At 43.7% G+C, this 20,322-nt stretch overlaps 1 protein-coding gene across 11 annotated transcripts in view; it reads right to left on the bottom strand.

Annotated features, from left to right (window-relative positions):
* Positions 1 to 20,322, bottom strand: part of Carmil1 (capping protein regulator and myosin 1 linker 1) — a 279,741-nt gene that overhangs the window by 157,477 nt on the left and 101,942 nt on the right. For all 11 annotated transcript variants that reach the window (XM_032884200.1, XM_032884196.1, XM_032884194.1 and 8 more), the window contains exons 3-4: positions 5,566 to 5,616; positions 1,099 to 1,158 (exon numbers count right to left, since the gene is read on the bottom strand). In XM_032884200.1, coding sequence (XP_032740091.1) covers positions 1,099 to 1,158; positions 5,566 to 5,616 — 111 coding nt within the window. The remainder of the gene's footprint in view (positions 1 to 1,098; positions 1,159 to 5,565; positions 5,617 to 20,322) is intronic.

Consider the following 20,322-nt stretch of genomic DNA (forward strand, 5'->3'; position numbering starts at 1 on the left):
TAAAGTAAGCTTTACATATGTGACTGAGTTCATTGTCATCAGAAAACTTTTCTCCAAAACTATGATGTGCTTAAATGAAGCTAAAATAACCTGGCATCAGACTCCAGAGGTCTAGCCCAGAGTTGGCTCACTCAGTCAGGCTAACTCAAGTTTTATTCATATCTCACCCAGATCCTTTCCCTGCTAGCCATGATGCTGGCTGGGACCTACACACACATGTCCAAAGACTGAGCATAAATATTGACAGCAGCCGGACCTGGCACAGTCAAAGCTGGAAACAGCACACTGCCTGTCCCAGATGAAAGGGTAAAAAGACTGACGTATCCATGAAACGTACACCACACAGCGGCAGGAAGTAATGATACACTAAGACAGGCAATAAATCCACCTCGAAATAGTTAAACCGAATGAGGAAGGCAAGACTTCATATGATCCCATCCATATGAAGTCTTATAAAGTGGGACCCATGTTCTGTTGGCAGCAGAAAGCAGGTGCCTGCAGATGGGGAGGAGACAGAAGGTGATAGGTTTACCCACCATCCTGACTGGACTAGGAGTTTCGTGGATATACATGTGCCAAAAGTTATCGAATCTTGCACTTCACTGCTGCAAATAAATCTACTTTTAATCTGCTTTAAAGCAGCCAAAAGAAATCACTTATCATTTCCTTCCAAAAAAGATTTTCATAGAGTCAGGCATGTGGCTCATACCTGTGTTCCCCATACTTAGGAGGCTGAGGCAGGGAGATTGTTGAGAACTGGAGACCAGCCTTGTCTAGGGCAGAGGTACCTTACATAATACTTTATAAAAAGCCATGAAGCTGTGGTGTTCATCTGTCGTACAGTGTGAACAAATGGACAAGGCAGCAGTCGGCATGGAGCAGATGGGCTCTCCTGAATTCCATTTTTCTCCTCAGAAGTGCTCCTCTCCACTAACCACACAGCCTCTGCCATCTCCCCCTCCTAAAATGCTACTCTCCTCTTGCTTTTCAGTTGTGTCTCAAAAAAACAAAACAAAAACAAAAACAAACAAACAAACAAACAAAAAAATCTTCATTCATGTGACCGCACAGTGCCAGGCTCCTAGGGCTCATACTCACCTGAGTAGGCTTGTGGCAGATGACTCCATGAATCTCTAGATAGCTGAAGGTTAACTCGAGCTGCAATGAGGGGGAGGGGAAGCAGAGGCCTGTAATGAGGGCTTTGAAACATATCATTTGAGGTTCAAAACATTATAATCAGAACTACCCCAAGGCTAAGTAAGGTTTGTGCATCTTCTGAGGACAGGCTGCTCGGTAACCTCTGTCCACCATGACAGAGCTGGGATTTATATCTCAATGGAGGTTTTACCTACCTCACAAACAGAAGAGAGGAAGCGGCATGCCTAGGCTCAAAACAGAGGCAAGACCTGCACTCTACCCCACTGTGTATACACTGGCAAATGCCTATGGGACACCAAGCCACCAAACACATACCTTCCCCCCTTTCTCTACAATGTTGCATCAGAAAGCCTCAGTGCTCGTGGCCTGGCCCTTCTTCCTCTTTGTGCTACACTCCACTCAATTACTAAAGTCATCTTCTTCTCAAAAATTCATAAAACTCCTGTTTTAGGTGAATTTGGATAAATATATTTATGAATTTTAAACTATGCCCAATGGCATGTATAGTTAAACAAAGATACCCTTCTCTGTGTTTTCACAAATTATTTCTTTTCTGTATTTTTACATTTTTATTTTATGATGCTAGGCATCAAACCCAGAATGTGCAAACCAGACAAATACCCTACCATCCAGCTGCCTCTTTCCAATGAATTAAGAAGCCTCCCTCCCTCCATTTCTTCTCCTGTGATCTTCTGTCCTACACATTCTCCAGACTGAAGTACATTTCCTGAACTATCTGTGATCACTAACCTTTCTCCTAGTTTTGCAGACTGTCATCTCATTACACCAAATAGTAACAGGATATGAGACTGGAAGACGTTGGAAAAGGACTAGAACATGCATGAGCCCTATCTCCCATTAAAGCTAGACACACATATGTGTCCTTTGGTACCACTGGGGGTTTCTAGGAATGCCCAGAGACACCACAATCTTTAGATGTTCAAGTCCCTTAGAGAAGGGCACCCTGTGCATGTTACATACGTCCTCCTAAATTCTTAAAGTCATCTTTACAGCTCCTATAACGTCTACTACAACGCAGTGCAGAGTGCTTAGCAGTAATGTGTTGCCTGGGAAAGAATGAAGAAAAAGTATCAGAAGCAGGTACTGTGTTTCCACACATTTGGAATCCATATAAATGGAACCCACAGATGTGAAACCGGTAGCCACAGAGGGCCAGCTGTCATGCTTAAGGCACAAGTGCAATCGACCCACAGGGACTGAACTCTGCTCTTATTAAAGTAGAAGATATCAAAGTTAAACACCTGGAAGCACAGTGATATCTAGAAGTAGAATCATAGGACTTGGTGTGGTGGCTGATGTCTGTAATCCCAGAACTCAGGAGGTTGAGACAGTGGGATTACCATGAGTTTGGAGCCACTTGGACTACATAGCAAGACTTTATTAGGGAAGGAGGTACATAAGAATGAATAAATGAACTTATTTGCTCATATTCACCTAGTTGATACTTCTGAACAGCCTACTATGTGCCACACTGGAAACTCTAAGGGGAACAAGATATGTCTCCTTTTATGAGCTACATGCACACTTGAGGGCCATATTTTGAACTATTCAATTACAGCAACTTTTCTACCTAATGTTACCAAGAGCTACATCTGGGTTAAATTCTTTAAAGTATAGCAGAAAACTTGTCCTAAGAGAGCATACTTGCCTACCTGTATTACTTAAAATACAAACATGTGCAAATGCGCCTTCACAGTCCACTTCTTTTTGCAGTGGTAAAGCTTTTGAGTCAAGCATGACATGCCCTTTGAACTAGAGAACCTGGAGTGGAGGATACGGCTCAGCTGGTAGAACACTTATCCAGTATGCACAGACCTCTGGGTTGGACTCCCAGTGCCACATCAACCAGGTGTGCTGTTACCTGCCTGTCATCACAGCATTTGGGGAAGAAGAGGCAGAAGGAAGTGGAGTCCAGAGACCTGCCTGGGCTACAGGAGACCCTGTCTCATAAAATAAAATAAATAAAGTAAAAGAGAGCATTTGAAGGCACCTGCTCTGTAGGTGAGGACAGGCATTTCTAGATTGCGCTTCTTTTGTACTCCAGCTCTGTGTACGGTTAACAGTGGTGTGGGCCTCAAACTGTCCATTAGCCTCGACTATCTCCCCGCGTGTATCTGCAGTACCTGTTGTTATGGAAACGACCTCTCATTTGAAGTGCCTGACAAAACTGCCACATAAAGAGTGGACCATGGACCCTACACTGTCATTGAATCCAGCAGACACGGAGTGCATACACAGCCATAAACACTGCACTGACATCAGTTACTAGCTGAGAATGGATTTTGTGAATTTGTCTTGAGAGAGGGATCACAACTAAGATGCTTGGTCTGGGCTAGTAGAACCAGGGAAGCCTGGTGAGACTGAAGGTGGTCCTTGAAGAATAACCTCAAGTTCCCGCTGTCTCATAATTCTGGATGAACCAAAAGGTGGGAAGGGAAGGGACCAACATTAAATAAAGGAAGATGGACTTAAGGCAGGGCTGGGGATATAACTCGGTAGAATGCTTGCCTAGTGTGCATGGTGCATGAGGCACTGGATTTAATCCCAAGCACCACAAAAAAAAAAAAAAAAAAAACCCTTTCCTCTGCCCACCCTTGCTCTCCCATTCTTTTTTAAACTGTCTAGTACTCACTATACTACCCAGGAGTACCTCAAATTCACAGCAGTCCTCCTGGCTCCCCCAAACATTGGAACTATAGGTATGTGTCACCCTGCCTAGCTATTTCTTCATGACTAATCTGAGACATGTGACTCAAGTGTGTACATATGTCCACACATTTGAGATATCCCAGGCTTACCCAAATATTACCCAGGATTCTCCTCTTTTTCTTTTCCAAATACTATCTCTCACATTGCCCAGGCTGGCCTTAAACCTACAATGTAGCCCAGGCTAGCCTGGAATTTATTACATAGTTGAGCTTGACTTCCAATCCTTGAACCTCCTGCCGCCGCCACCCCAGTGTTAGAATCACATACAAGAATCACTATGCTGGGCTTTGGAGTTCTCCTTTCATTAGGGCAAGTAACTTTTATTCAAACCCATATATCTCCATCTACAATAATGCAGCATTAGCTTTGTTACATACTGCCTTCCTCCACTGCCTCTGCCAATTTTCTGTTTTAAGGCTTGCTAGGTAGCTCAGGCTGGCCTAGAACCCAAGATCCCGCTGTCTCATAATTCTGGAGTGCAACACTACACCAGCTCTGCCTTTGGTATTTTTTGAGAGTTTAGTCCAACCTTGTCGCCATAGTAACTATTAGTCTATAACACAGGAATGGTGTCAATTTACAAAAGGGTTGGAGCCAAAAGTCTCTTTCCTTATTGAAGCTAGTAAGAGTTAAAGCTTGGAGCAAAGTCTGTAACTCACACCTGAGAAAGGAGGGTTGCTATGAGTTTAAGGTCGGGGGGGATACATAAGGAGCACAGGACAGAGTAAAGACTGAGGAAAGGGAAGGGAAGAGGGGGAAAGGAATGGGGAGGGAGAGGAAAATAGAGGGGAAAGGGAGGAAGGGGAAGAAAGAAGGTAAGACATAAGAGAAGGATGAAGGATGGGGAGGGAGGGGGAGGAGGGAAGGGAAGGAAAGGAAGAAGAGTGGGGAAGGTAAGAAAAAGGGAGGGGAGGGTAGAAATGGAAAGGGTTGGGAAGGCAAGGAGACAGGAGGGGAGCAGAAGCAAAGGGAAGAAAGGGAAGAGGCGGAGGAGGGGAAAAAGGGAGAGGAGGGGGAGGAAAGGAAGGAGTGGAGGGGAGGAGAGGAGAGGGGATGGTAGGGGAGGGGAGGGGAGGGGAAAGACAGAGGAGATGGGAGGGGAGAGGGGAGGGGATAGGAGAAGAGTTTGAAGTGTTCTTTTTCACAGGCAGACTGGAAAGGGTACAGAGCTCACAACCCTGCAATGCACCCTTTAGAATCATGAAGATTATTTCCCACATGTCAAAACCTGATTGAAAAAAGCTGCTACTGCTGGACTGAAGCAAATATGAAAGGGAGTTGACACAGCACATGTAAGGCAGAAAAATGACTGGGACAAAGAGCCTGGGGACATGGGACACAGCATGCTTCACCACACTTCTTGGGAAACCTCTACCCACAGAGTTGAGAGGAAATGAAAGGCAACCTTTATGGCAAGCTTCAGGGACATTCTGAAGAGGAATGTGCAGAGATAACCCTGACACATCAGCCTAAATGCTATGCTCTATGGAATGGATCTGGAATGCATGTATTTTACAGCAGGCTGGCTCAGCCAGCAGGTAGCATGCATTCCAGAACAGCCATGCAGGCAACTTAACATATTTGGAAATAACATCATATCAAAATGTCAAAGCTTGGATATTGACAAAAGAGTGTGTCTGTCAATCCATGTCAGAAGGGGAACTCATGGCTGCTTACCTTGGTGGGGATTCGTGCTGACAGGAGGAAAGCTCGGCATGATGTGAGCACCTGTAACACAAAAGCGGAAGTTGTCCTCAGTACTACACATGGACCTGAAGGGTTTCAGTCTTACTGCCTGACTTCAAAGATACTAATGCCCTATTACCACCATGGCAGGGGACAGGATTCGGGGTTGGGATGTGGCTTGGCTCTTACCCTAAAAGGGTAAGTGACCTGGGACATCTTCTTGGTCCTGTAGAATCAGTTCCAGTCCAGGTGTGCCTATGTGGAAGCCTATAGTGAACAGTAACCTATGAACTCTCTGACAAGCAGTTGGTCCCAAGACTAGATCAGTAGTGGGCAAGCACTGAAAGGCAGTTAGTTATCTTAGAGCCCTATCAGATACCTCAACAGCAAACAGTGAAGGCTCTGCTGCCTTCTCTTTTGCACTTCCCAAATGCCATCATCCATGTTTGCCCTCCTGCTTACCACCATCAGAAAACAGACTGACAACATTTAGGAAACACACAGGCAGAACAACCAGACCAGTTTCCAAGAGACCTTCTCCAACTTTGCCTCCTTGAACAGGATATTATTGAACTTCCTTTGTGACAATCAGCTAATGATATATGTACAATATAGGATCCTATGGCTTATACACCTCTCCTGCTACCCAGCGGACCCCTCTTGAATATAAAGGAGCTGATGCCTGGCTTTGAGCAGGCTACCTGTCTATTATCTAACTGGGCTCTCTGCACGTTAGAGATCCCCATGGGCTTCATGAGCTTCCGAAGGAAAAAGAACAGAGGCCAGAGCCCTGCAAGCAGTAACAGCAGAATTGTCTTCCTTCATTTTCCAAAGAGCTTCCTAGTTTAGCAAATGAGACTTAGGTCCTGATCCAGGAATTCCAGGTTTGAATAGAATCTTAGAAGTTACAGATCGGAACAAACATGGAAATGATACAGTTCAATGGTTGGCTCAGCTAGCATGCACCAGGGCCTAGGTCAGTCGCCAGTAATAAGGAAGAGGGAAGGGAGCTACACCAGGATCTATTCGTACCTAAAATCTTCACTGCTTGACTTTAAAAAGTGGGTCTTCTCTACACAACTCTCATAAGTCCTGAGAATAAAGGCAATAGAGGTGTTTACATTTGAAGATGCTGTGTCAATCGCAGCCCTTGGAGGCCCGACAAAGAAGCAAAGCAATAAACATGAGAAATGTCAAGATGAGTGCCGGCAGCATGGTGGGTCACAATGACAAATGCAGGATACAGAAAGCCTGAAAGAAACACCCTAGGAGGAGAAGACATCTTTCGGCTGATGGCTCAAGAGGTCATCCACAACCACTTGAGCTCACTGTCTCTGAGCCTATGGTGAGGAACAGCATAGCAGGAAGTGTATGGTGGGGCACAGCTGTGACCACTTGCTGAGAAACATGAAAAATAGAGAGAGCCAAGAAACCAATGCTTTCATGAGTCAATTCCTGCTCTGCACACTGAACAGTCTGACGTGTGCCTGTGTTTAAGCTATGAGAGAAACACTCTTTATTCCCTTTTTGGAGCACAAGAAGCTGAGGCAGACAAAGATTATGCACCTTGCACAGCAGGAAGGGGCTTCCATGTGATCTGAGTGCTGACTCCCTCATCTCCCTGTCTGCTTCCTGGATGATGTGTGGTGAGCAGTTCTGCCATATTTTCTACTGTTTCACAGCAATCATGACAGCATATGGCAGAGCTGGAATTCTGATCAGATGCTCTAGCTACACTTCCGGAGTGCTCCACACTCCAGATTCTAATCTTTCCTTTCCTTTAAGAGTCAGATTCCTCTGGAAATGGCACATGTGGAACCACAAACAAGTCACAGAACTTTAAAGCCTTATGAAGCAAATGGATACAAATCTGCAGCCAAAGGAATGACTGGTAGCCTAAAAAAAGGTTGAATTTCTACTGGTGAGTCAGACTGCCTTCCTGCCACCATCTGGTCATGGCTTTATCTCTCTCATTGTCTCCACATGTCCCTGCCTTCCTGGGTGGACAGACTAGGCTCTCCATTCTTCTCCTCAGACTCCCTTTCTGCCAATGCTGCCACTGTTCCCACCAGGTCTTTTTGTATCTTCCTTCAACCTTCTCTTTCCTTTACTGTCTACTCTTGCTTCAGCCCTTTCCTTCCCACCATTTTAATGACTATAGATCCTGGGTTGTCTTGATACCATCTGGGGAAACAAAAAAGACACAATTCATAGAAGAAATACTGCCTTCCTGGAGAGTACTGCATATGCAGCACAGACACAGAGGCAATGCGAACAAACTATGAAGGAGAATGAAGAGATGCCTTTGGACATCATTATACAAGGAGCACATGGGTAATTAAGCACTTACAAGGTCCCCTGTGTGCACCTAATTAATAAGCCTTAAAAACAAATCTCAAAACACACACTTAAGCAACTGAACAGGGCAGCATATGGCATTGTGAACCTTCCTACCCTGGGGCCTTGGGATAAATACCTCCCTCCACCAGCCACCCAGGTTAGCAGACCAGTAAGTGGGTCCTGTCCTAGATCAAGTGCCATCCCCTTCCACAAGTGGCATCACAAGGTATTTCTGGAGGCCACAGGATGGGTATCAATTAATATTAGAACATTAGTACATAGTATTAAACAAAAAAGAAATGGAAAAGAAAAACAAAACATGCATTCCCTTTGAATAAGAGCCATTTCTTAGATATTGGAAAACATATTCATTTCTAATGATCATACTGCCTTCATCCTGGAATAATCAGGCTCACAGTCTATGGCCCCATGTGCTGACTTTCTATCTGAACAAGTGTTTGTGCCCATGCTATATAAGTACACAGTTCAAAATAACTTGTTTGAGAAAAGACTCACCCAGGAGAAAGCCCAGACTTTGAAGGAAGACAGACAAGCTATGAAATTTTCGTGCTGACTGGTCCCACCTTCTGGGAGCCAGCTATGGTCCCTAGAGTCATACAGCAGTTGTAACAAAGCGGAAGTGAAGTACAGCAGATCTTTCAGTCTCAGTTCATCTTTTCCCAAGACTGGTGGTCTGAGAGCATAGTGGGTCCTCATATCTGGACAAGACTGAGGTGCTTCCATTCTGAACATGCCTCTTCCTCCATCAGCAAAAACTGAGTCAATAAATAAGGCTCCAGCCACCCAGAAATCCCCATCCAAGCAGTCTCCAAACTGCTCCAGGATATAGCCATAGAGGATTTGCAGGCATTGGTATGGATTTCACCTACATGGGACCAATCAGCACCATGTCCATGGGGAGATGTGTTAGAGTAACCCTTCATCTTGGTGTGACCATATACCTCACAAGAAGCGACTTAGGGGAGGAGGGCTAGTTGGTCTTACAGTTCAAGGACTTACAATCCCTTGAGGCAGAGAAGGCACTGTGGGAGGAGTATTAAGTGGCTAGCTAGTGGCACTGTGTATAGCTAGATAGGAAGCAGAGAGTCACCAGAAAGGAGAGCAGGCCTCTTGCAGTAACCCCTGCAGTGAGCTCTACCTCTAAAAGTTCCACAACCTTCTCTAATGGCAGCCCAACTGGGGACCAAGTATTTAACCACATGAGCCTGTAAGGGATTCTTCATTTTCAAACCAAAACCTCCTCATTGACCATGACCTCCCTCATGGTCAAACCTTCTCATTTCTGAGGACATTTCCAAGATCAGCACTGAGACTCTTCTTGGGAACCCAGGTCAATACACATGCTTAGATTTTGGCCTCAGAAAAATGTGGGTTAAAGTCTGGTTCTCTCACTTTCTTCCACAAAGCTGACCTCTCCAGTAGGAAAGAGACAGCAGTGAGGAAATGAGGCTCCTCAAGCAAGAGCAGTCACCCACTGAACCACCATGGCAAGGTGGGCAGGGTCACTCCAGCACCTAGCACATACCAAGTGAGCTGAAGCTTCTGCTGTAACTCTTTCTTTAGGTCCAAGGGTTAAGAAGGTCCACTTCCTCACTTTTGTTCAACCAAACAAAAGTCACAAAGAAACTAAGGCAAACCCTAAATTGAAGTTTTCTGTCAAGACACAGGTTTTGACCTTGAACAAGAAGAAGAGTTTTCTTGTAAAGTAAAAAAAAAAAAAAAAAAAGGAACAGATATCGTGATAGCTCACGCATGATCACACCTGGGGCACTGAGGCAGAAGGATCACTAAGTTCCAGACTTGAGCTGCTGAGTAAGACCTTACCTATAAGAAATGAGGGAAGTGAGATGTGGAGAGTATAAACACTTAGCCAAGGGATCTTCATCACCAAGAACAAAGCCATCCCTGCCTCCCTACCTCCCTATAAGACTTGTTCTTCCACAGATATTTAGTGTGCACCCCACATTTCCAACTTCAATGACATTTATCTGGTCTTCACTGAAAGGCAAACATTAGCCCCTTTCATTCTAACAGAATCCAAATAGAAAGACTCATCTGCAGTATTTTCTAAAAACTCTCTATACTGTTTGTTAGAGCACACAGCCCAGCAGAGCTGCCTACATTTCCTTACAGAGGTGATATATTCCAAGGCGGACTCTGGAACTCTCTCAGTAAATACTTTTAAAAATGGTACCCTTTTAACTTCATTGCCTGAATCCATGCTAGCACAGGCAGCGTGTTGAACTTTCAATAGGGTCTTATACCCTGAGGCATCTGCTAAATTCCAAGCAAACTCACACCAAGCAGTTTCTCTCTTCCAAATCCCCAGTTCCTTGGGCACCCTGTACAAGCCCCCTGTAATCTGAGTAAGGGACACAGGCAAGTGGTAAGACTCATGGCCACCACTATAGAGAATTTTCAGTGGCAGATATTTTATTGAGAGGCCCCTGAAAGGTCATATGGTTGAAGGAATAGGACCTCACTTCTGGTTTTAGGCTCCCTAGAAGCACACACTGCCACAGTAGCCACCAGGATTTCTAGCTGAGGCAGGCGGACATTTTACCCCGAAGGAACATCAGAAATGCTTCAAGAAGGGCCACCCCAGGTTCCAATTCCCTTTTAAAACGGAAGCAACATTCTTGGTTGACAAGTGTGGGCTCTACTGTCACTAGTAAGTGTTCTCACCGCACCATGCAGCCTGGCACAGGATTAGCAAGACAGGCCATATGGCAGAAGCAGATACCCATCTATTTTGTGGAGTTTGGTGGGGAACGTTGCTTTTTTTTGGTTGGATTTTTAGTTTTATGACATGGAGCTTTGCTATGCCACCCAGGCTGGTCTTGAGCTTACAAGTTTCCTGCCTTCTAAGCACTGCAGGAAGTTGTGAGCTACGCCACAAGACAGCTCAGCAGTTGAGAACATTTGCTGCTCTTCCAACAATATTAAAACTTGTTCATAGTTGGGTCACCCAGGTACATTATTCACTCAGGCTAAACCCTGATGCCTCCCTTGTCCCTCAGTTTCATTGCTGAATATAAAGTGTATATAAACTGAATATAAAGTGTAGTGTGTCTGTATCCCCGTGTCCAGCTTCATATGTTTGTAAAAAGTGCTTTATTGATATATAACCATACCAGTTTGTTCAATGTACCATCCCTGGCATTAAAAAAATAACAATTATAATGTACTTGTATGTGTCTATGTAGCAGCATGTACACATCAGTTTGTGTACACATCATGAAGGCTAAGAGGATACCTGATCCACTACAGCTGGAGGCAGAGGTAGTTTAAAGCCATTTGATGTGGGTACTGGGTCTAAGAGAGTGCCTTGCTGTGGTTCCAGGCTTCAACGTTTACTATTCCTGTGACCCTGGAGCAAATGCCTAAACCTTTGCTGTGCCTCAGCTTCTTCCTCTGTGATTGAGAGCAATAAAGCTGGTGTGGTGGCACATTACCAACAATCCTGAGGGGCTGAAGCAGGCCCACAAGTGACTTTAAAGCCACAAAAAATAAGAGTTGGGTAGCTGGCTCAGTGGGTAAAGTATGTGCCATGAAACAGAAACAGAAAGAATGGTGTTAAATGCCAGGTAGATCCAGCAGCCAACCTGTGATCCCAGTGCTTAGAAGAGAGAGACAGGGGACCCATGGAACAAAGTGATTAGTCACACTAGCTGTATAAGTGAGCTCTGAGTTCAAGTGAGAGACCCTAATTCAATATGTGTGGTAGACAATGACTGAGGAAAACACCTAACATCAACTTGTGGTCCCCACATGAACACACATTACACACATCTGGATATGCACGTACAGACAAACATGGACAACAATACGCAGATGCAAACACATACATACTACACACACAAAATTAAGAATGAAAAAAGAGTATCTGTATTTTATAGAGCTATGAGATAAGATAACCAAGCTAATACACAATGTGCTGAAAGGAAATCTGCTACATGGAACATGTTACTGATTATACTGCAATAAATGAATTTATAGTATGTCCATAATATAGAGAAACTGGTGGAAGACAGAGCTAGATTTAGCCTGAGTGAATAAGCTAGCTGGGTGACCCAAGTATAAGTTTTAATGTCTCTGGAAGAGCAGCAAGTGTTCTTAACTGCTGAGCCATCGCAGTACTCACACTGGGTAGCTCACAACTGCCTGTAACTACAGTTCCAGGGCGATCTGATGCACTCTTCTGGCCTACACAGGCAATGCATACAGTGTGTGTGTGTGTGTGTGTGTGTGTGTGTGTGTGTGTGTGTGTGTGTTTATTAAAAAAGTATTGCACTTACTTAAAAGAGAGACAGACAGACAGACAGAGGCAGAGACAGACAGAAACAGCGAGAACATTACTCAGGGAAAGGAGGGTCATAAGGACAGAACAAGGCCACTCTGGGCTGCACTGTGAGATCCTGTTACTGAAAAATGAATGAATGAGTGAAAATTGGTTGAAACCAGTCTCTAAGTTACACTCCACTATTCTCAACTCACTGCTTAGGCCCTCTCTGTGCTTCCCTGGTTCTGAGATTCTCCTGTCCTTGGTGTATGTGGACTTCTAGGAATACCAGGCCCCTGGTGGTAAATGTTTGCTGAAAGAATGTCACTCCTGTGGTCCCTGATTCTACAGAAAGGGACAAGAAGCTGCTGAGGTCAGCTTCTAATCTGGTGCCTGGCGCCAGCAATGGCTTTGTGCTCTAACACCTGTGCAAATCCTTTCTTCCCGCCTAGTTATTTCTGCTTACACTGAAATGGAATGTTTACACACAGCTTGTCAGACATAATCACTCCATTCTTCCTGCTATCCCATTACAGCAAGCTGGAAGATGTCAAGCATGAAAGAAACAAGCCAGTGGAACCTTTCCTCACCAGGTACACGTGTGCCTACATCGGAACAATGGCAATACTTGATGCTTCTTTGTTTCTTTAATAGACGGCTCTCTCTGTGTAACACTGCCTGGCATAGGATTCACTGTGTAGACAAGGCTGGCCTCAAACTTACCACGATTGTCCTGTCTCTATCTCTTGAGTACTCAGATGACAGGAGTGAACCATCATGTCCAGACTCTTCTTAATGTAACTATACATCATATCCTCTTTCTAAAACCCAAGGTAATGCAAAATTCTCTAATCTAGCACCTGATTTTCTAATGACGTTTTTAAAAAGAGAGGAGTGGCACAAGGTTTTAATGACAATGCCCTAGTAGTGACACACAACCAGAAATGGACCTTCTTTTTAAGTGTCATAGGACTAGAGAGAGGGCTCAGAAGTTAAGAGCACTTACCACTCTTCAAAAGACTAACATCTGCTCCCAACACTCACATGAGGTGGCTAGAAAACACCTACAAGCCTGGCTCTGAATGAGCAGCACAAACAGAGAGCAACAGTGAGTGATGGACAGGAATACAGATCAATTACATTCTCAGCAATCAAGACTAAGTTAAAGTTCTCCTGCTAATCCCTCTTAGAAGCTACATAGCTTCTTTAACTCCTTAGGTACATACATGTGTACACACACACGCACACACACACACACACACACACACACAAACAAACTCATACATGCACTAATGCATACAACATAGAAACAGAAAAATAGAAATAAATAAAGGCATCATGACCTCAGGCCTTGGAATAGGACCTTCTCAGACCTAGGGTGAATATAAGTCAAATAAAAGCTTTAGACCCAGGTCAAAGGGTTTGTATGGAAACTTCATGGGGAGGCATTTACCCATGTGTGCCAGCATTTCTATCCAGACCTGCCAGTCCCTTCCAAATCTTTAGAAAGAACCAAGAGTGTACGAGGTATCCCTTCCAACTATCAACTATCATCATTTTTCCCTTGTACAGACCCTCTCCAGACCCCGAATGCATGCCAGAGTCCTCCATCCTGTGTGTTATGCCACACAAGATCGCTCCAAAGGACAGACAGTAACAGTTACAGCTAGCGACTATGAGCAGAGAGCATGTCCTCAGACAAAAGGAACGATGATGACAGCTAACAAATGGTCACGCACAGGACAATAACGTGAAGTGCCATCTGTCTTTGCCATCATTCTCTTGCCACACACACTTACATAATTTCAACTTAACCGCCTGTGTGTGTTTCCAGGTCTGCCCAGGGAAGAGCAGGTATCCCTTCCTCCTCCCTTTGTCACATTGGAATCTTCATCAAACAAGAAACCTGTGTTCTCTTTCCCTCCTCAGAGCGAAGTTACAAAATAACCTCCCGATCTGCAAAAGTGCAGGTGGCACCAAGCAGAAAGGCCAGAATATGCTTAACATTATTGCGAAATTTCTATTCAGGAGGGAGGGAGAATGACAATATATATCAATTTCAGAAATGAGACATAAGAAGTGAGGGGGATACAGTGGCTGCCAGCAACAATGAACGATGGGGTGGGATCCACACCAAGTTAAATTCTCCTGGTTACTCCTTGTCTGACCAATTTCTAACTCTTGACTTGGACACACCGTTGGCATGGCTGTTAGAGCAGGTAGAAGAATTAACCCAACTGAGGCACTGAAGACCACACACTCTCCTAGACATTTCAGCTGACTTCACATGTGGTACCAAGACTCTACTCTTCCTATATGGCCCCACATCTACCATTGGGAATCACGGTGCCTCCATTTGCTTATGATACTGCTTCCTGCAGATCAACCACCCTAGGATGAATTCTCACTACAAAACCTTACAAGCAGAGGACTTTAGGAAGCATTATCTCAGTGTTGGGGATTTAGCTCAGTGATAGAGCACTTGTCTAACAAGCACAAGGCCCTCAGTCAGTATCATCACTGTGCCCTGTTTTCCTCATCTGTAGACCTAAGGAGACACTGCATACCTCAACCAGGCTGTCATAAAGATGAACACAAAGTGTTCAAACTGTGATAGCATCGTCAGGCTCCTCGGGGCCTCTATCAGGTTGTCTTCCCACTGCTTGGCCCTCTTAACCATTCTACCACACCCTGGCCTGGGCTTGTTATTGCTTCAACTTCACCAAGATTTCCTTTCTATTTACTGATTGTAGTATGTGGGTTCAAACCTAGAGCTTCATAGACAATAGTCAAATGGTCAGCTGTCAGCTATCTCCCCAGGTTCTTAGAGGATTGCTAATTCAAGCATCCTATCCTCTGCCTGTGGCCTTCAAAGTCCTCCTCCTCCTCCTCCTCCTCTCCCTCCTCCTCCCCTTCCTCCTTCCCCTCTTCTTCCTTCTCCTCCCGGGATGGGATTATGACCATCCCATCATAAGTACTCAGGACATCTTGCCTACCTTCACAGGATTGCCAAGCCATGAATAAAATTCAGCTGCCCGTCCATAGGGTGTTATCTGTGCACACTGAACAGTTCTTGCAGGCCTTCTTCAGCTTCCTTTCCCTTTTGAACACAATTTCTCAAAACAAGTTTGTATACTTTGCCTAAGGCTATGATACAAAATCACTACTCTAGTATTCAAAATTGACTGCTTTCCCACAACTCAACTGAAATTCCTCCTTCGGAGTTAACCAATTCTAGGTTGGTCTTGAGCTCCTCAAATCTGGCCACCCCCAACCCTAATGTCCAGAGCCCCAGGGTTCCAGGTTTAGTATAGAATTCCTTGTTTTTAAATGCTCCCCTACCCATGCTTGCCATCCTATTCCTCTTTCCACATTTCAGCCTAAAGCACATCTCCAGAGAAGAACCTGAAACTTCTGGCTCCCCTGTTATAGGTCCCTGTCCTACTTTTCCTGAACAAGCTGAATCACTAGGATTGTCTATTTCCTATCTGCCAACACCACTAAATCATAAAGTACGTGAGAGCAAGAAGACTGGATCAGTGACCACTATAGCACCTGGCACACAGCCTGCTTGCACCTCTGCCTCATAAACATTCATCTTTCTTCCAAGTCTTATTCCCAGCAACCAAAATTCTAGATTCTAGAAGGAGACAAGTGATCAGATAATCAAAATCAAGATTTTATTTTGCGTGTATGAGAGTATTTTGCCTGATAGCATGTCTGGTGTATGCAGTGTCAGTAGAAGCCAGAGGAAAACATCAGACCATGAAGCTTGCAGACAGCTACGAGTTGTCTAAGAATTTAACTCAGGACTTCTGGAAGAGCAACTGGTGTTCTTAATCACTGAGCCATCTCTCCAGCCCCTGTGAATCTAAGTACAAATCTTGAGCTCTGTCTAACATTATCTACTGCATAGCATGTAACTAATACATCCTTCCAAGTTAATAATCATATCCCGTAAGAAAAATGCCAGAAAATCTGCCATTTCCAGCTTACTTCCACCCTCTTCCCAAATACCTACTCACTGTCCAATGAAAAGAACAAGGAAAGAAACCAGTGGAGGACAGATATGGGGTGTCCATTGCTGACGTCTGCCCATTGTCTGCTGTGCCCAAAGACTAATGAAATACAGCTCTAGCCCTCTGCACTGTGCAGAGGCTGGGCATGTCATTTCCAGCAATGGATAGACTTCAGGAAAATCTATTTTAATAAAGACTTCCAAATATCTGTTCACAGAAGTAAATGATTTATGAAGGATGGGTCAGTATCACAATTAGATTTTATAGGAAATATAAAAATTATCATGTATTACTTTACTGATAATTAGTAAATAATTTAAGCTCTAGACAAGCCATCTTTTTAAACCAGGACACAGAATCAGGCTTGTTTGCACTCAAAAGGTAGAAGCAGAAAGAACACCAACTGTGAGGGTATCCTGAAAAGTCCCAGGTCAGCCAGAATTTCATAATAAAGAAACTTCATCAAAAATTTCAAAGACATAAAAAGCTAGGCAAGATGGAAAGACATACTAAGGCACAAACTTTGTTAAGATGGCATAATTTTTCTGCCTTGGAGCTGCAGCTATGTACAGAAGTGTATTTCTCAGAGAACAGAGAAATCAACATTCTTCTTACGGCCACTAAGTGTCCTGCCAAATGGGCAGAATTTTTGAAACCAAAAATTGCTTGCACTCAATAGGAAGAAGCAAAAGGTTGCAGAGTGTCAGTACAAGCAGGGCTCCTGCAGCAGCTCTGCTAGTAGCAGCCTGTCTGCCTGCACCTCTCCCTCCCTCTCCCCTCCCTCCCAGTGTGGAGCAGCAGAAGTGGAACCACCTTCTTTAATGGCCCTAAGCCTTCCCAAGGTTTCCCCTCTGGGTCAGCAGCAGGTCAGATGCTAAACCTGGCATCTGTTACTAAACCACCAACTTCCAACACAGCAGACTGCAGGTGGATCCTTCTCCCATTACCTGTCTATGGACCTGTAGTAGTGACCTGGCTCCAAATCCTTCTGTGTCCTTCTAGGATGCTGGTGGGATGGCTACATCCAACAGAGACGCTGAGGAGACCTCTAAGACTCGGGGCTGTCCCTGCCCTTCCACCCACATTCACCAAGAACCCTGGGTGAGTGTTAAGGAAGGAATATAGGTCCCCAGGAGAGGCAGGCAGAGAAAAGCCTGAAACCAGAGAAACTTCAAAGTGTGGGTAGAAGCAGGCTTCTGCCTGAGGATGCTCCTTAGAAGGAAATGTCTCTTGTTTTTCTCTCTTGTAGATAACTAATTTAAATCTGTAGCAATCTTTGTTTCCCAAAATAATAGATTCCCTTTCAAAGCAGGTGTAGTGGCACAGTTCCTTAATCCTATGCACTTGGAAGAAAAGGTTGGAGGATTAGACTTTTAAAGTCATTTCCCATGACGGGGTGGGTGGACAGGGGAGAGAAGAACCCAAACAAACAAACAAAACAAAAAAGTATTCACTTTAATACACTTGATCTATTCCATTTTGAGGGGGTGATGAAATACTATCATAGTCATTCTTAAATATTTAAGTAAATAATTTACTCATTCAACAAATAACTACTCTGTTGGTACATGGTGCTAAGCACATAATATTAAAAGACCCAAGCTCTGCCTTGCAGTGGCTCCTAGTCTATTGGGAGGAGATACAGTTTAGATGAATAAGACATGGATACAAGACTGAAAATGAGTGAAATGGGGAAAATAACTTTTTTTTTTTTTTTTGAGAAAAATAGGGCTGGCAATGATGGCACATCTGTAAACAGAACTCAGCCAAGGAATGAGGACTGCCACAAGTTCAAGGTCAGTCTGGGTTACAGAGTAAGTTTCAGGCCAACTGACCTACATAGTGAGATCATAAAGAGAGAAAGAGATATAAACAGAGAGAAGGAAACAGCCTTGCAGTATGGGGGATTGGAACAGATGGTGGCAGGTGGCATCTTTAAGCAGCTTGAATCCTTCCAGTCTCCATCTGTGAACCAGAACTAAGGCTGTCCCACAGCCCTCCATACCCAAATCCTGCCCAGAGAGAGCTGGTCTCCCAGGCATGCTGTCACTCCTAAACCACCAGGTGAGACCACCACTTTCATTCCAGAAACTGTCCAAAGAAGAACCTTCCAGAAGTGCACAGGGCATGGGTACCTTGGAGCAGCTGGGGACAGAATCCTTCCAGTCCCCAGAGCTAAGAATTTCCCACAGCCCTCCATACCCAAATCCTGCCCAGAGAGAGCTCATATCCCAAGAGTGCTGACACCTAAGATCTCAGGCTCACAGACTCAGAGGAAGGTCAGGCTCCAGTCAGAGACAGTAACACCAACTAACACCAGAGATGACCTGATGGCAAGGGGCAAGCTCAAAAACCTAAGCAACAGAAACCAAGGCTACTCGGCATCATCAGAACCCAGTTCTCCCACCACAGAAAGTCCAGGATACCACAACAAACCAGAAAAGCAAGATTCAGACTTAAAATCACATCTCATGATGATGGTAGAAGACGTTAAGAGAGACAGAAATAACTCCCTTAAAGAAATAAAGGAGAATACAGGTAAATAGGGAGAAGTCCTTAAAGAGGAATCACAAAAATCCCTTAAAGAATTACAGGAAAAACAACCAAACAGGCAAAAGAATTGAATAAAAATATCTAGGATCTAAAAATGGAAATAGAAGCAATAAAGAAATGACAAAGAAAGACAACCCTGGTGATAGAAAACCTAGGAAAGAAATCAGGAGTCATAGATGCAAGCATCACCAACAGAATACAAGAGATAGAAGAGAGAATCTCCAGTGTGGAAGATACCATAGAAAACGTTGAAACAACAGTCAAAGAAAATGACTAAGGTCCTAAGCCAAAAAATTCAGGAAATCCAGGACACAATGAGAAGACCAAACCTAAGGATAATAGGTATAGAAGAGAGCAAATATTTGCAACTTAAAGGGCCAGTAAATATCTTCAACAAAATTATAGAAGAAAATTTACCTAACCTAAAGAAAGGGATGCCCAAGAACATACAGGAAGCTTACATAACTCCAAATAGATTGGATCAGAAAAGAAATTCCTCCCATCACATAATAGTCAAAACACCAAATGCACAGATCAAAGAATGAATATTAAAAGCAATGAGGGGAAAAGGTCAAGTAACATATAAAGGCAGAATTACACCACACTTCTCAACAGAGACTATGAAAGCCAGAAGATCCTGAGCAGATGTCATACAGAACCTAAGAGAACACAACTGCCGGCCAAGCCTACTATTGCCAGCAAAAGTCTCAATTAACATGGATGGAGAAACTAGGATATTCCATGACAAAAAACAACTTTACAAAATATCTTTCCAAAAGTCTAGTCCTACAAAGGATTAATAAATAGAAAAATCCAACACAAGGAGGGAAATTACACCCTAGAAAAAGGAAAAAAGTAATCTTCTCTCAACAACCCAAAAGAAGATAGTCACACAAACATAATTCCACCTCCAACAACAAAAATAACAGGAAGCAACAATCACTATTCCTTAATATCTCAACATCAATGGACTCAATTTCCCAATACAAAAACATAGACTAACAGACTGGAAACATTAACAGGACCCAGTATTTTGCTGCATACAGGAAACACACTTCAGTGACAAAGACAGACACTACCTCCGTGTAAAAGGCTGGAAAACAATTTTCTAAGCAAATGGTAACAAGAAACAAACTGGAGTAGCCATTCTAGTAGCGAATAAAATCAACTTTCAACCAAAAGTTATCAAAAAATAAATAAATAAGGAAGAACACTTCATACTCATCAAAAGAAAAATTAAATTCTGAATGTCTATGCCTCAAATGCAAGGGCACCTACATTCATAGAAGAAACTTTACTAAAGCTCAAAGCACACATTGTACCTCACACAATAATAGTAGGAGACTTCAAGACACCACTCTCATCAACAGACGGATCATGGAAACAGAAACTAAACAGAGACACAGTGAAACTAACAGAAGTTAAGGACCAAATGGATTTAACAGACATTTGTAGAACATTTCATCCTAAAACAAAAGAATAACCCTTATTCTTAGCACCTCATGGTGCCTTCTCCAAAATTGTGCATATAAT

The sequence above is a fragment of the Rattus rattus genome, chromosome 14 (genome assembly GCF_011064425.1).
Source record: "Rattus rattus isolate New Zealand chromosome 14, Rrattus_CSIRO_v1, whole genome shotgun sequence".
NCBI lineage: Eukaryota > Metazoa > Chordata > Mammalia > Rodentia > Muridae > Rattus > Rattus rattus.